We start from the raw sequence: 15187 nt of genomic DNA, 5'->3' as shown, positions 1-15187 counted from the left end.
AAAGCGACGTCCTCATAAAATGACAGAGGTTTAGAATTAGCTCTGATATCATGTTATACAAAAGATGGATTTATAAACCTAAATATTATAGACTATTCGAGAAGTGGGAACCTTATACATTCTATATTGTTAAATGCACGTACGAAAATTTAAACCCCATGCCTCTTGAATTGGATAATAGTCTGTGTAACAACCAACTGCTCTAACTAGGGGTTCTTATTTTGATTGGAAAACTTTGTTAGTGGGGTTGCCATAGTTATTCCATGTACTTATTCTGGCATTGGATGTGGGATAAAAGAGGAATAAAGTAGTATGTGCTGAAACCAATTAATTGTACTAGATAGATGCTTTAGATTGCATTGGAATTAATTATCTTTTGTTGGTGGGTGATCTTTGCCGTAAATTAATGCTTTAGTACTAATTAATTTGGCATCTTGTTTGTTCACATTTTATTTCTTATCACTCTTCGAATCGAGTTACAGGCCATGTTTTGGTTTTTACCTCAGAGTTAAGGTAATAATGCCGGAGTTTATTTCTAATCTAATTTATATAAGGGTTACATGCATTCGTCTCACTGTAAATATAGTGAATTGCAAATATATACCTACAGGCAGCGTTTGGTTAAGGGATAGGAATAGGAATAGGCTCTTATCCGACTTTTATATCCAAACGCTAATTTTTTACCCGAGAATAGTAGCTCTCGGTTAACCCCACCAACACCTTCATTTTCTATATAAAATTATCTAAAATTGTTCTTATCTCCGGAAACAACTCAATTTTCATCCAAACACTATTTTTCTTATCCTCTCCCTGTAATATCTAGTTCTTACTTATACCTAAACGAAACGGTACCACAAAGTTTAATTTTCATATATTGTCCCTATAAAAATTCTAATATTTCAAATATGTCATTCAAGTTTGTTACCGTTATAGAACTGTTTATATTTTAAATAAAATATCAATTTTGCCATCACAAATATATTCCTTCAAAAACAACAACAGTGTAATATAAAAAAGACAAAAATATCAAGTTATCTCATAAATTAATCAGATTTTAACATTTAATCCATGGTTGACTAAAATTTTCTAATAGATTCCAACGGCAGGGATATATTTGAAAACATTAAAATTTTTATAGAGACAATATATAAAAATTGAACTTTGTAGGAATTTATTTATAATTTACTATATTTGCAGAGATTTGTATAAGATTAACCCGTTATATAATATATAAAGTACTGTGATTTTTTGAGAGCGAGGAATCTCCCTACTAAAGTTGAAAGATCAATCTCCATATAAGTACGAGCGATAGAGTGATGTCGAAATAGATACTGACATTGACAATGACAATTTTCTTGAATTCTACTAAATTTGAAAGATCAATCTCCTTATAATTATGAGTGATAATTTGAGTGATCACATCACTCTTGATGTTGAAACAAATACAGATACTGACACGGACACCGACAACTTTCTCGTATTCATGACTTTTATCTCCTCGGTAGAGGATTGAAATCTCAATTTCCTCTTTTCTCTATAGAAAATTAAAATGACTATATATTGAAGTTCTCGCATCAACTCCAGAAAAGATGCTTGTATATGAATTTTGATATAGTGCTTCTTCTATGAGTCCCTGCCAAACATTGCTATAAGCTAGTTTGGTGCTATTGTCTTAAAATTATAATAATAAGAATGAGAAACCAAGGAGTGGATTAAAATCAAGCTCCAGTGTTACCATCAAAAAGGAGAAATTCTCACATGCACTTCATAAGGCATTCAAGTGGACCCAAAATGTTGCATATGGTGTGACCTGCTATCTCTAGTCTCTAGTTGGATGAAATTGGAATCTGATTTCCTGAGGAAAAAGGTGATGAAATAAAGAAAAAAAAAAGAAGAGAGGTGGAATATGAATCCTACCAGATTACTTAGCCATCATTATCGTAATCAACAACTATAAAAGCTAAAAAAATTCAAGATTATTGCATGGATATATATATATATATATATATAGTCAGGCTACTATGCTATCGGTAGCACGGGCCTCCCGTGCTACCAAGTTGTTTTCGATGATGCGGCTTCCAAATCGACGATCGGCTCTGTTAGACTTTATATATATATATATATATATATATATATATAGTCCAGCTGCTATNCAGCTGCTATACTATCGATAGCACGGGGCCTCCCGTGCTACCAAGTTGTTTTCAATTATGCGGCTTCCAAATTTACGATCGGCTCCGTTAGACTTGATCTACACTATTAAAAGTATTTGAAAACTAAATTTTATAATTTTTCGACATCATTTGACTAGTAATCAAAAGATCTCAAAATTGATGATTTTAATGGCCGATGTGCCGTGTTTATGAATTTAACGGTGTAAAACAATCCAAATATATATGCGCTAAAGTGTTAGGTTACTATATTCTTATGAGCACGATCACTTCATACTCATAACTCGTTTTCGATGATAGAACTTTCGAATCAGCGATCTATACCGTTAAATATAATTTAAAGCATTTGAAATTTTTAAAAATTGAATTTCGTAATTTTTCAACATTATTTATCTTACAATGAAAAGATCTCAAAATTAATAACTTTTAACAGTCGGTATAAAATACTTGCTAATTTAATGGTGTAAAAGAATCGAAATTAGTTAAATTTTTTATAAAAGTTTTATTCACTATTTAGATTAATAACTCTGATCTTAAATTGAAATTTCCGCCCATCTATTTTTAACATGTCGTTCAATTTTGACTGTTCATTTTAATATTAGCTTAATGAACTTTACTATAATTTTAAAAAATTAAAAAATTTATTTTTATAAATTTCAAATGCTTTAAATCATATTTAACTGATGTTCATCATCAATTCGAAAGCTCTACCATTAAAAATAACTTATACGTATAAAAAACTCTATACTCATAAGAATACATTAAGCCTACTCTTTATTAGAAGTGAAATAAGGTTATTCCGTGCATAAAATAAAATGTGGACTAAGCTTCAATTCTCCATTTGTCGATTTGGGTTTTCATACTTTCTTATAAATAAGATACTGTACATTCATTAAGCATGTTTACAATTTCTTTTAAATTCCACATTTATCCTCCCAACTTAGCGCCCTTTAAAAAATAAAAAAAAAAAAAAAAAAAAAAAAAAAAAAAAAAAAAAAAATCTCTTTTATTGAAGATACAAATATCAGAACTCAGTCAATATTTCAATTAATAGTCCCTTGGGCTGAGTCAAACAAAAAAAAAAAAGAGCCAAAGATGATGCTAAAACTTTTTACTTCCTCTCACACAATTACTAAAACTAAATAAAAAAAAATAAAAAAATAAAAAATGGTGCAGGAACTTTCGAATTCCTCGCAGATCTCCCTAGGAGAACTTACTAGCACCAAAGATTTTTATAAAGCTAAAAGAGATTAAGAGCAAGTTTCAGAGACTACTTCTGTGCCATTATACGCTGTCGAAAGCTTCGCTGATCCTGAAGAGATTGGCAGGAGAGAATGTCGCGCAGAAGCGCGGAGCTTATGGACATGGGGGAATTTTCCTTTGTTAAACAATCCGAAGATAAGACCATCAAATCTTCTCCAACTTTGGCCTCGGGATAGTGGTGTAACAACTCCAAGGAGGCCATTTACAAAGATGTGTCCATTGGATAGGAGCCGAGGACCCGCAGAAGTGTAGCAAATTCCTGCACATTTACGGTAATTTCATATTTACATAAAATAAAGTTCCAACATTAGCATGCTAACTGTCATCCTCCGAAGAGCAGTTTGAAAAGGAAATATATAAATATATATGTTAAGAACGCATGCATATACTCGAAGAAAAGACTCTGATAACATGGATGTAAGCAGCGATTTCACAACGTTCACTGAAACAAATGTTTTCTGGTTAACAGTTGAACCTAAAAGAGTTTTAGTAGAATTTACAGTGTACAATTAAGAGGGGTTTGAGTGAAAATTACAATATATATATATATATATATATATATATATTTAAGAGGGTTCTTAACTTTTAAGTTGCGAAATATACAAAAATATCTTCTTCTAATGTAATCATTCTTGGGTAGCTAGGGATAAGTTCCCGTGGTTTAGTCATGAACTACCGCCTCAATAAGCAGTCACTGTATTAAGTTTTCAAGAAGATGGAAATTCAAGCAAATCAGATTGCATCCAATATTAACTCCAATTATTTCTAAGCCCGCAATAAATAACTAACCAACCACAAAGAATGGAACTCTGACCTGTAAATGGGCCAACGCATTTTGGGCACGAGGTTCGGCCATAGATGCTTCAAAATCAATGTAGAAAAGATAATCAAAGTACCTAAAGCCAAGAGCTATAAATCAGACTACAGAAGAATTTGTTCAACAAAGTTAGAGAATCAGTGTTGCTTTTCTTCTTAAGAGTTAAATAGGTATTTAGCAATCACAACAAATTCAATCAAGAAAATGTATAATTGCTTACTTGGCGGTCCCATGGTTTGAGTCATCGACCAGCCTCAAGGGGCCATTTCTTCGTGGCCTGCTTTCGATCTTAACTCCAAAATGGAAATATCACTAAATCAGTTAAGAAACTAACTTGAGAAAAGCTAAAAATAAGTAATATCAAGTTCGACGGTAACACACCTTTGTCAAATTAATACTCCTAAGAGCAAAGACCGCCAAGGCTTTGAAAAGCACGCCAGGACCCTCTTCAAGAGTGAAAACAATGCTTGTCTGGAATTATCAGTGCATACTTTGCCTTCACCTTTATCTATAGAGCAAAATTGTATTTTGAGGAAAACAGATGCAAATATTAATTAATACCTTGAAGGGCCTATCCATTCTCGGAAGTATAGGCTCCCTAGCCAGTATAAGGAAGCGTGTGATATTACTCGACATATCCTGCCATTATTGTTATGCAATTCATAAATCATTATAGTAGCATATGAGCTGAAGAGAAATGCATGTAAATTGAAAATGCAGAGTAACTGGAAAAGAAAACTTAGTAATTTAATCTAGAACCCCTTTGACCATATACAGGAAGAAGAACCAGGATCCATTTTCATGACTAAAACACTAGGACATATGCTAATGAAACAGAAATATAAAAGCAAAAAGATATGATTTATTGCCTGCATTTTATTTTCAAGTATGTTAAGCCCATATAGCTCTGCGGCTCTGGCACTTGCAATTGCTCCGGCGTCTCTCAGACCTTTTGAGGCTACCAACTAGAAAAGAATTCTCATAACATGTAGTGATCAATATTTATAGAAGGAAATCAAATAAACTTGTAGAGTTTTCATGAGCTACCTCAGCAGCACCTGCAGTATCATCGTAACTTTCTCTAATGACTCGTAACTTGGTTATTGCATTTTCACATTGAGCAAATGCCTGTAAATAAGAATGGATTTGACAAAGAAAGAATAATCGCATATAGCCCTTTATCCCTGCAAACTTATTAATTTTACATGTATATACCTGTAATATCAGAATTTTCAAATATGCTACCAATCAAAACACCCATCCACGATTATAATTTTCCAAGTATATAACCAACTTCCCCTAGTGTATCAAATGACTACCCAACGCGAGTGTTTTTGGTAAAGCGAAAAAAAAAGGGTGCACTTTCGAGGCATATGTATGAAATTTCTACTTTTACATAGTTATACATGTAATAAATGATTGAAGGGATAGACATGTAAAAGCCCCTTCTAATTGTAAACTAAATGAAGATAACCTGTGGATGGCTTAAGACGCGCACTAGCTGCTCTCTCCTCACACCTGGTAGGGCCATAAGGCAGAGGTCAACAGCCAATTGTACCTCGCCAACAATGTGTAATTTATGGCAGAGGAGCAAGTCGTAATTCCTATGTATGCTTCCAATTATTGAATTCTCTATCGGGAGAACAGCTTTATCAACAAGCCAAAGTTCAACAGCCTACAAAAATAGAAAATATACTTCAAAAGATGGCAGTATTTGTCAACTAATAAATAATTACTCTACAGTGGTCAGAATTTTAAACCTTGAATGCGACTTCAAACTGTTCACACGGAACCGCTACACATTGCGGGTAAGCTTTAAGAGCTGCGGCCTCACTAAATGCTCCTGGTGAACCCTGCAATTTAAGGATTAAACCAGAAAACAAAACAATGGTAATGAATGAATTGATGTAAATAGAAAAAACTACGACAATCTATAGACAGAATGAAAAAAAAAAAACTGCATCGAATACCTGATATGCTACTCGGACATCAGATCCATGGCTGGAAACTGAAAGATCAGTTAAAGATAGTGGCTCTGCGCATAAAGAAAGTTTCACTGTCGCAACTATGAAAGGACATATGGCTATCATTGATATCTATTCTCGTAAGTAGCAATACTTTCACCATAAATTTCATGGATTTGCTATACGGATCAATAGAAAATGTAATAGAATGCTTGCACACACAGACATATATTAAATATAATCGGAGAAAGGAGGGATGTTTCGTTTGCAATTGGATTGGAAATTTGGAATCTTACTTAGAATGACTAACTCCATTAGTTTGGTTGGTTCCCAACAAGAATAGGAGGTGAAAATGATTACCATTTCACCTTCGAATTAGACGACTCCAACTCCGAGAGTCAAAATGTCGCAATTCGCATTCCAAGCCCAAAACTTTCCCAACTAAATATATCTTTACTGAAGAATCAGTTACTAATTAGCATCCTAATATTCATAAATGGCGAATTGATCCGCATTCTACGATAAGCAAACAAGTAAATTATGCGACAAACAAATAGTAAATTTAAGCATAAAATCACATCCACAGAGATGCCTCCTCCAAAATGCGGTAAACGAGATAAACTTACGAAATTACAACCAAATTAAATTGGGCGGAGGGAAAAACAAAGGGACTAACTTGGTAACGAGCTCAAATCCCTGCTCCCAACCCTGGGCTTGTCCACGGCGTCGCCGCCCCCGAGCCTTCGCTCCACCTCCACGGACGAAGAGGGCAACAGGTTCTCGTCCCCCACCGACTCCACCCACACCCCCGAACCAAAACCCTCCGCTCCGCCGCCGCCGCCGCCACCACCCCTCCTCCCCGCCGCCACGCACCTCCAATTCGGCGCCGCGCTCCGCCGCCGCTCCAAATCGCCGCGACCCACATGGCGGATCCCCCCGACCCAGCTCGCCACGGCCTTAAGAGCCATGGCCTTGTTCCCCCTGCTCAAACGGAGCCCGATTCCTCCATTAGGGTTTCGAGGGGTGGGGGAAGGAGGAGGAGGAGGTAGGTGAGGCGGGGGAGATCGTCGGGAGCACGTAGGTTTCGAGTGGGGGAGGTGAAATCCGTGGAAAAGGAAGATATAAAAATGGCGGCTTTGGACTACTTCCTTGGTTGGTAAAAACGAACGGAAAAGAGGGGGAGAGATTTGGAGAAGAGAGAGAGAGAGAGAGAGAGAGAGAGAAGCGGAGGACCCGAGATAGGAACACCGGAGCGAACACCCACTTTAATTTCGACAAGTAACTATTACGTGAACCCGGTGCGCCACGTAATCTGTAGACCGTCCACTACCTGGTTAAGAACTCGGCACTCGATCCGTTCAAGTAGCAGGTCCCTGCTTGACCTGGTGAACCGAGTCCACGCGATAACTTCACGTCAATCAGTTCAACTACCCACCTGGTTTGGATCTTTGGATTCAGTAGTATATCTGCAGGGGAGTTTTTTATAAAACGACACTTGGGTGGGTGGTGACTTTTGATTCTTCCCAAATCTTAACATTTTTTTTTTTTTTTTGGCTAAATTACATAAAATTCCCTTGTAATAATCCGTTTTTTCACTTTTCTTTCCTGACATTTAAAAATCTACACTTTGCCTCCTTGTAAAATAAAAAATGTGCACTTCACCCCCTACCGTTAGGGTTCCGTTAAAAAATATATTTTTATGCCGAAAATACCCCTCCGCCATCTCCCTGTTGCTTCGACTCCCTCCGGCTCGCCACCTCGCCGCCGCCTCGCCGCCTCGCCGCCTAGCCGCCTCGCCGTCCTCCACTGCCTCACCCTCACCCACATCCTCTTTGCCGTCCTCCGCCGCCTCGTCTTCGCCTTTTTTGCCCTTCTCCTACTGTCGCCTACCTCGATTTTCTCCTACTGTCGCCGAAATCGAGGGCGACGAGGGTGCAGGAGGAGAAGATGAGCAGGTGGAGAAGGAAATGGAGAGAAATCGCGGCCGATTGAGGTCGAAATCGCGGCCGAACGAAGGGGCGGCTGAGGAAGATGGGGAAGAAGACGACAATGGCGAGGGGCAAAATGGTCATTTTACACACCGTAACCCCCCTGTGAACATTTTTCATTTTACAGGGGGGCAAAGTGTAGGTTTTTAAATGTCAGGGGGGGAAAGTGAAAAAGCGGGTTATTACAGGGGGGTTTTCTGTAATTTAGCCTTTTTTTTTTGTTTTCAACTTTTTAATATAGCAAATTATAAATATATTTCTTAATTTTGTAGGAATATATTTATAATTTGATATATTTATAGGGCGCTGTATGTAATTAATCCTTAACTTTTTTCCCACATTTGGGATATAGAATATATTCTTAGTTAGCAATTTTTTTTTTCTCCTAGGCTGGAATTGGACTCGAATTTCACCAATTTTTTTCCGGACCGGACCGTAATTATAAAGCCCTGCCCGAAACTGGGATGTGCTCAACGTTTATGTCTGATAACAAAGTAGCTAGTGGATCTTAAATGCAGGTCCATGGTTCATCAAGTTAAGGCTAAATTACACTTTTATTTGTTATAATTATGATCTGAATTTTATAAATTATTATAGTTAAGTTCTATAATTAGTTGACTAAAATTTGACGTGTTGCTGATATGAAATAATATGACATTTTAATTATTATCGTGTATCAATCACAACATTGCTATTCCATTTTCATATTAGCCACTCGTCAATATTTAATTAACTAAATTAGCTTGTAAAACTTAAGCGCAATAATTCAGAAGGTTCGAGTCAGAAATTGAAANTCAGATTTTAAGAAGTAGGTTTTAACTGCGTTTGATTTTGGATCTCGAAAATTAAAAAAATTGATTTCAAAATTCAGAACCATATTTCGAAAATGAGATTGCTAAACGCTCTATTGAAGATAAAATCAGTTTTTGTCCGAAAATTGCTGCTCAAAATGTAGGCCAAACACCCACTACGTACGGATAGGATGATCTTATACCAAAATTATTTTTACCAATTTTATGTTGCTTCCAAAATTTTTATAGGTGAGTGGTCTTTGTGCATATTTTTACCTACCATATTTTTTTACTTTTCCTCACTCTATTAAAATTGATAAATTTTCCGTACAGTAAGTAGAGTGGATAATTACTTAGATTAGGGTCAATAAGATTCCTATCCGCTTTCTCAAGCAATTGAATTAATTTGCACGTTTTATACATAAATATATATATATATATATATATATATATATATATATATATATATATATATATATATATATATATATATTGCTGGTGATAAGGCAGTTTAAAATGAGATGGGAGAGAATAGTACATGGGGGAAGATGTTTATATGCATAATTGACCAAAAAAACAGGTGCTAAAAGGAAAGTAACAAAGAGTAGTGAAATTAGATGTTCATATGCATACACCTATGTGAAATCTAACAAAATATGTATCCTCTTCTTAACAGGAAAGTAAACTAATTCTTACTATTATAAACTTATACAAAGCACAGGATATTTCCCTCTTTCATTCTTTTTACTACCTCATCAATAAAAATTGCCAAATCTCCAAACCAATCATACTACGACATCTGCAATTTACTCGAATGACGACAAAAAAAAAAGAAAAGAAAAGAAAAGAAAGAAGATTGAAGCGGTCGTTGATTAGAGAAAGCCACATTATATTGCAGATAAGATCCGAGAAACTGAAGCCACGTAAAAAAAACACTATCCATTTGTGAATCTTTACACAAGTTTGTGTAATTAGGGATTGGTTGCACCCTATAAGCTTCTTCTTCTATAATAGCGGTCATCAACATCATCAAATATTACCGACCGTTCCTAGAACAAGTGGCAAAGGACTTGGTGGCTGGTACCCGAGACCCAAATTCGAATCCTAGTTTATTCACATTTTCAGCTAAGTTTATTTCTAAATAAAATAAACGAAGCGGGTAGCGTGCTACCTATCTCTCTCAAAAAAAAAAAAAAAAAAACATCATCAAATATTACAGCAATTGAAACTTGTCATGTTAGTGCAATTGTAAAAAAAGTCATAAAAAGTTTTTTACTTTTATTAAAACTTCTAATTCATTTGATTTGAATTATCCGACAACTATTTTGATAAAAGATTTTCGGGAACGTCGTTTATTTTATCTTATTGAATTAAATTAGAATATTTCATACGATATATTTATGTGACTATTATGTAGTGAAAACAAGTAAGGTATTTTAATTCGTAACAAAAACCTTATCATAAAATTAAAATCTAATGAAATAAAATGTTAGATGATAGAACTAAAACTTTTAAAGATTAGATGCTTACTTTAAAATGAGTTAATAGTTCAAATAATTTTTTGCGCAAAAAGAGGCGGGTAAAAGTGTGGGTACGCGTTACATTACAGTGCAGAGTTATGCGGCCAAATAATATGTATGGGGCTGCGCTTTTTGCGGCACCTATATACTCGGCAGACCCCAAATCTTTCCCAATAATATCTTTCACTTCTACTTAAATTTTTTATTTGAAATTTTATTGATATTCACACTCTTCTTTTAGACATCCCGAGTCTATGACCCTCTTCCCAGAACTGAAAGCCAAAGAGTGATTGCACAAAGTCGGGGTGAGCCAATCAAACTCCGGGGGAGGTGGGCCCCACTGTCTTGTGGTGTGTCCCACCATGTTTCCATTCCTACTGCATGGACCCGGTCTGCCATGTCAGCCAAAATTTCACTATTAATTTCAAGGCCTTTGCACGCTCTCTGTATAGAATTAAATCACTCGATCATTAACTTTTATGTCTTATTTTAGTTACTAGATTTTAAAAAAATTTAATATTAATTATTTAGTAATTAAGTAGTTCGGATATTTTAAATCGCGTTCAAAGATGTCGATAGTTAGAAAGTAAAAAATTTGATTTTATTTTCTAGAAATACTCTAATTTAATCCTATAATATTATATATATATATATATATATATATATATATATATATATATATANTTAGCTTGCTAGAACTCCATTTCTTCGGGCTCAAGCCAAGTCAAAGGCGAACGAACCCGTCTTCGGCGACGACGACGACGACGAGGAGCGAGGGGGAGGAAGGACGAAGAAGAGTCGGCGTTCACCCCCCGCCCCTTGTATCCTCATCTCTCTCTCTCTCTCTCTCGATAGTCGACACGACGCTTGTGGGATTCATAGGGATGATGGAGTCGCGGGAGGTGCCGCGTCCCAAAGTTCCCTCCTTGGACCAAACCGATATCAACTGGGACAAGTATGTCATTATCTCCTTTCTAGGGCTTCTTCTCGTTTTCCTCCTCTTCCTTCAATTTCATACCTCTCCCCCTCTCTCTCTCTCTCTCTCTCTCTCTCTCTCTCTCTACGCGTCTCTTTCATCTGCGTGTGCGCAGTTCTTCTCTTCATCATTTCCTTCGATTCTCTTTCCACTTTCTCTAATCATCATCTATCCTCGTACTGAAAACTTTTTCTTTTCTTTTTTTTTCCCTCCCTCTTTTGTGTTTTTTTTTTAACTTTTTGCACAAATCCCCAGGAAGATGATGCAGGGCGAGAGTCCCAAGGGGATGGCGGGTGCGGGTGCGGGTGCGGGGGAGTTGAAGAAGGGGCCGTGGACGGCGGCGGAGGACGAGATCCTGACGGAGTACGTGCGGCGGCACGGGGAGGGCAACTGGAACGCGGTGCGGCGGAACACGGGCCTGCTGCGCTGCGGCAAGAGCTGCCGCCTCCGGTGGATGAACCACCTCCGCCCCGACCTCAAGAAGGGCTCCTTCACCCCCCAGGAGGAGCTCGTCATCGCGCGCCTCCACGCCCAGCTCGGCAACAAGTGGGCCCTCATGGCCTCCCAGGTACGTACCCGATACACACTACATTTTATCTTATCCGATCGAATCGGATCATACCAATCTGCATTGTGCCAAATAGTTTTACATTTCGACTTTACGCGCGCGTATTTTTGTGCATGCAGCTCCCCGGGAGGACGGACAACGAGATCAAGAATTACTGGAACACGCGGGTGAAGCGCCACCGCCGCGCCGGGCTGCCGCTGTACCCTCCGGACATGCAATCGTTCTTCTTCTCCAGCCCGCCGCCGTCCCCGACCACGCCCCTGCAGTTGGGGAGGCAGCGGCGCACCGTTCCGCCGTCGCCGCTGATGGTGGAGCGGCCGCTGCTCTTCGCATTCTCCACGTCCGCCCCCGCCTCGCCGATCCTCACCAACAATGGCAACGGCGTCCCGCTCCTCGTTCCTCCGCTCAGCCAGTTCGCGTTTCCCCTCTCGACCCCCGCCTCGCCGTCGACGTCCACGGCCCCGCTCTTGCCTCTTTTACCGCCGCCGCTCCTCGCGGGGAATCACGAGCTCCCTTCAAACCAACTGGTAGTTCCCGGGGAAGCACTCACCGCGGCGGCGGCGGCGACGGCGGATGCTTTCATGGTCGACGCGATGGTGGAGGAGCTACGCGGAGACGGAGAGCTACTCGTAGCGGAGGCATGCAATGTAGATCAATGTAGCTACATTTCGCCTCATCAGCACGGCCACGCCTTCGACGGCTCCGCTGGTGAGTTTTATCGAACACCTTTCGTGCATTTTTTTTTTTCCTTTTGAGAAATTGATTCTTATTATCATCTCTCATAATTGAATTATGTTAATTCTAATGATATTTTAGTCCTAACTTTGATTTAGCTCAGATTTGGTTTATAGTTTCAGATTTTTATTTAATGGTCAAAGTTTTATATTTTGACGTGTAAAGATAAATTTCAGGGACAATTTTTACACTAATACTGAAACTTCAGACTTAAGTTTTTAACCAAAATTTCTACGAATTTTGATTTATTTTCGGCAGGGATCAACATGAAGAGTGAACCACAATGCGCGACCGAGAGCATCGACGCGAACCAAATTCTCAACACGATCCCCACGCCCTCAACGGTGACGACCGACAACGAACTCGGGCTCGCAATGCAGCTGGAGCAGTGTCCCTTGATCACTGAGGAGGATTGGAACATAGGAGCTTGCCCCTGGAACAATATGCCCGGAATGTCCTGAGGAAACAATTTTTTTTTTTTCTTGTGTTTGTATGTGTATAGAGTGAGAGAACAATGGAGAACTTATTTGTGTGTCTTAGCATTTATGACATTAAATGTTTTAATTAGTTCTCTACAATTAATATTCTGTTTAATAACTAGTTAAGAAGTAGTTATTTTAACATCCAAAAAAAAAAAAAATTGTTTCCATTTATGGTTGTGTTAATTACACACATTGTTTCTGGTGTTAATAATGTGTGTAATTAACACACATTGTTTCTTGTTAACTACTTCTTAACTAGTTATTAACACAATTTTTTCTTGTGTTAATTACACACATTCTTTCTTGTGTAAAACAAATTTTTTTTTTTTGGATGTTAAAATTAATTTGTTTCCATTTATGGTTGTGTTAATTACACACATTGTTTCTTGTTGAAGCTATTATATATGTTCCACAAGTTGATACCCTTGTTTTTTAACTTTTATTTAGTAATTGTTTGGTGATCAGATTTGTTTTTTATCCACTAGAAGGAAAAATAAAATGTTAGAAGCTGTTTTTGTTGGATACAAAAAGGGTTTATTTAATATTTATTCCTACAATAGTTTAATGAACCAATAATATTCTTTAGTAGTAATTAACATGGTCAAAAGTTTTATAACTTAGTAGATCGCTTCTACTTTAGTTTAATGACTATTGTATTATTTCTATCAAAATGATTATAGTTAAGGACATGATTTGGATTATCTTATCCTTCTTAGTTAGAAGTGGTTCTTAATTATTATAATATAGAAGTGGTAATATCACATCAAATAATGTTATAAATATGGATGTATTTTTGCCTCCTAATTAATCATGGCAATCTATAAATATATACATAAATAAATGAGAAATATATGTCATTATATGTCCTGATGCTTTTCTATTCATATTGATACTATAATATGTGAGAAAGGATTATTAGATGAAAGATGAAATTAAAGTTTTTTTTTTTTTAATAAGAACCCTAGTTTTAAGAAAGCTTTATAACTTTCATTCCGGATACTAAGTAGAGAAATTACTTCAAATGTTGTGCAGAACTAGAGTATTCACTTCTTAAGAATTAATCAATGTTACGTATGTGACTATTTTACTTGTTTGTTAATAAAAGGCCAATTAATTTAGAAAGGCATAAAAAATTCACAGATCATGATAGCTAGGATCAGTTCCAACCACCATCTGAACCTATTATAGTCGAAACAGATTTGGCTTACATATTTTACAGCTCAACTAGAAATGTGAAGTAATCAGGATTCGAACTTTGGACGTGCATATTAAAATTACGAGTATATTATTTTTCATTATTAAGATTTTTCCTTTTTTTGCTCTCTCTTTGATTTACCAGTGAAAGAGTAAGGTGCACTTGGATTGCATGACCAAAGATCACCACCCCCATGCAGAATACGTGCTTTGCTTGCTTTCCCCCTTGTTTCCCGCCATATATTTGATGCACAAAAGCACTGCTTTTACACTTGCTTGCTCATGAAGAGTTGACACTGCATGCTTGGACTCTCTCTCTCTCTCTCTCTCTCTCTCTCTCTCTCTCTCTATATATATATATATCTTCAATAAAGAGAGTGAAGAAATGAACAAGATGGAAGAAATCTCTCATACAGTAGACAGCTGTTGCAGCTTCTCTGTAATAAATTATAAAGAAATTAATACTAGTTGTACACTCAAAAGTTTAGCACAAATTTTACACTGAATTCATCCAAATATTTAAACAATCCTTCAAAGGGCTTACATATCGTACCTACCGCAGTTGACTACGAGCTTGCTGATTAATACCGAGATCCCAAGTTCGAAATTTAGTTGCTTCACATTTTTAGCTTAATTAGTTCATTTCTAAAAAATAAACTACTTTTCTCTCAGAAAAAAAAAAAAAATGTTCTGATATTTTAGTATTACAGAAATAAGA

The 15187-nt window shown here is 37.0% G+C and overlaps 2 protein-coding genes across 4 annotated transcripts; one reads left to right on the top strand and one right to left on the bottom strand.

The window, feature by feature from the left end:
* LOC109715791 (arogenate dehydratase/prephenate dehydratase 6, chloroplastic-like) lies at window positions 3158-7434 on the bottom strand. 2 transcript variants are annotated; one of them, XM_020240964.1, is made up of 11 exons: window positions 6892-7432; window positions 6222-6286; window positions 6012-6104; window positions 5726-5926; window positions 5299-5379; window positions 5121-5216; window positions 4813-4890; window positions 4633-4722; window positions 4472-4539; window positions 4249-4330; window positions 3158-3693 (listed from the first exon to the last, which is right to left on the bottom strand). In XM_020240964.1, the coding sequence occupies exons 1-11, from the start codon at window positions 7181-7183 to the stop codon at window positions 3637-3639; spliced, it is 1203 nt and encodes a 400-aa protein (XP_020096553.1). In that variant the 5' UTR covers window positions 7184-7432; the 3' UTR covers window positions 3158-3636. The 2 variants fall into 2 exon arrangements, 1 of the variants encoding a protein (XP_020096553.1); XR_002217756.1 differs by lacking the exon at window positions 3158-3693 and having other exon boundaries at window positions 4256-4330; window positions 4633-4697; window positions 6892-7434.
* On the top strand, window positions 11533-13259 carry LOC109715569 (transcription factor MYB26-like). Of its 2 annotated transcripts, XM_020240661.1 has the most exons (4): window positions 11533-11666; window positions 11746-12058; window positions 12178-12766; window positions 13052-13259. In XM_020240661.1, the coding sequence occupies exons 2-4, from the start codon at window positions 11750-11752 to the stop codon at window positions 13252-13254; spliced, it is 1101 nt and encodes a 366-aa protein (XP_020096250.1). In that variant the 5' UTR covers window positions 11533-11666; window positions 11746-11749; the 3' UTR covers window positions 13255-13259. The 2 variants fall into 2 exon arrangements, with proteins under 2 accessions (XP_020096250.1, XP_020096249.1); XM_020240660.1 differs by having other exon boundaries at window positions 11533-12058.

Source organism: Ananas comosus, linkage group 9 (genome assembly GCF_001540865.1).
Source record: "Ananas comosus cultivar F153 linkage group 9, ASM154086v1, whole genome shotgun sequence".
In the NCBI taxonomy this organism is placed as follows: domain Eukaryota; kingdom Viridiplantae; phylum Streptophyta; class Magnoliopsida; order Poales; family Bromeliaceae; genus Ananas; species Ananas comosus.
This window is presented reverse-complemented; position numbering and strand designations above follow the sequence as displayed.

What these genes read in the sequence shown, in the direction of transcription:
- LOC109715791 (XM_020240964.1), bottom strand. Translation starts at nt 7,183, where the DNA reads ATGGCTCTTAAGGCCGTGGCGAGCTGGGTCGGGGGGATCCGCCATGTG. An exon ending in GCGTCTTAAGCCATCCACAG is followed by an intron (nt 5,380 to 5,725) that starts GTTATCTTCATT and finishes TCTTATTTACAG; the next exon opens with GCATTTGCTCAATGTGAAAA. An exon ending in GAATGGATAGGCCCTTCAAG is followed by an intron (nt 4,723 to 4,812) that starts GTATTAATTAAT and finishes TGATAATTCCAG; the next exon opens with ACAAGCATTGTTTTCACTCT.
- LOC109715569 (XM_020240661.1), top strand. Translation starts at nt 11,750, where the DNA reads ATGATGCAGGGCGAGAGTCCCAAGGGGATGGCGGGTGCGGGTGCGGGT. An exon ending in GGGCCCTCATGGCCTCCCAG is followed by an intron (nt 12,059 to 12,177) that starts GTACGTACCCGA and finishes TTGTGCATGCAG; the next exon opens with CTCCCCGGGAGGACGGACAA. An exon ending in CGCCTTCGACGGCTCCGCTG is followed by an intron (nt 12,767 to 13,051) that starts GTGAGTTTTATC and finishes TATTTTCGGCAG; the next exon opens with GGATCAACATGAAGAGTGAA.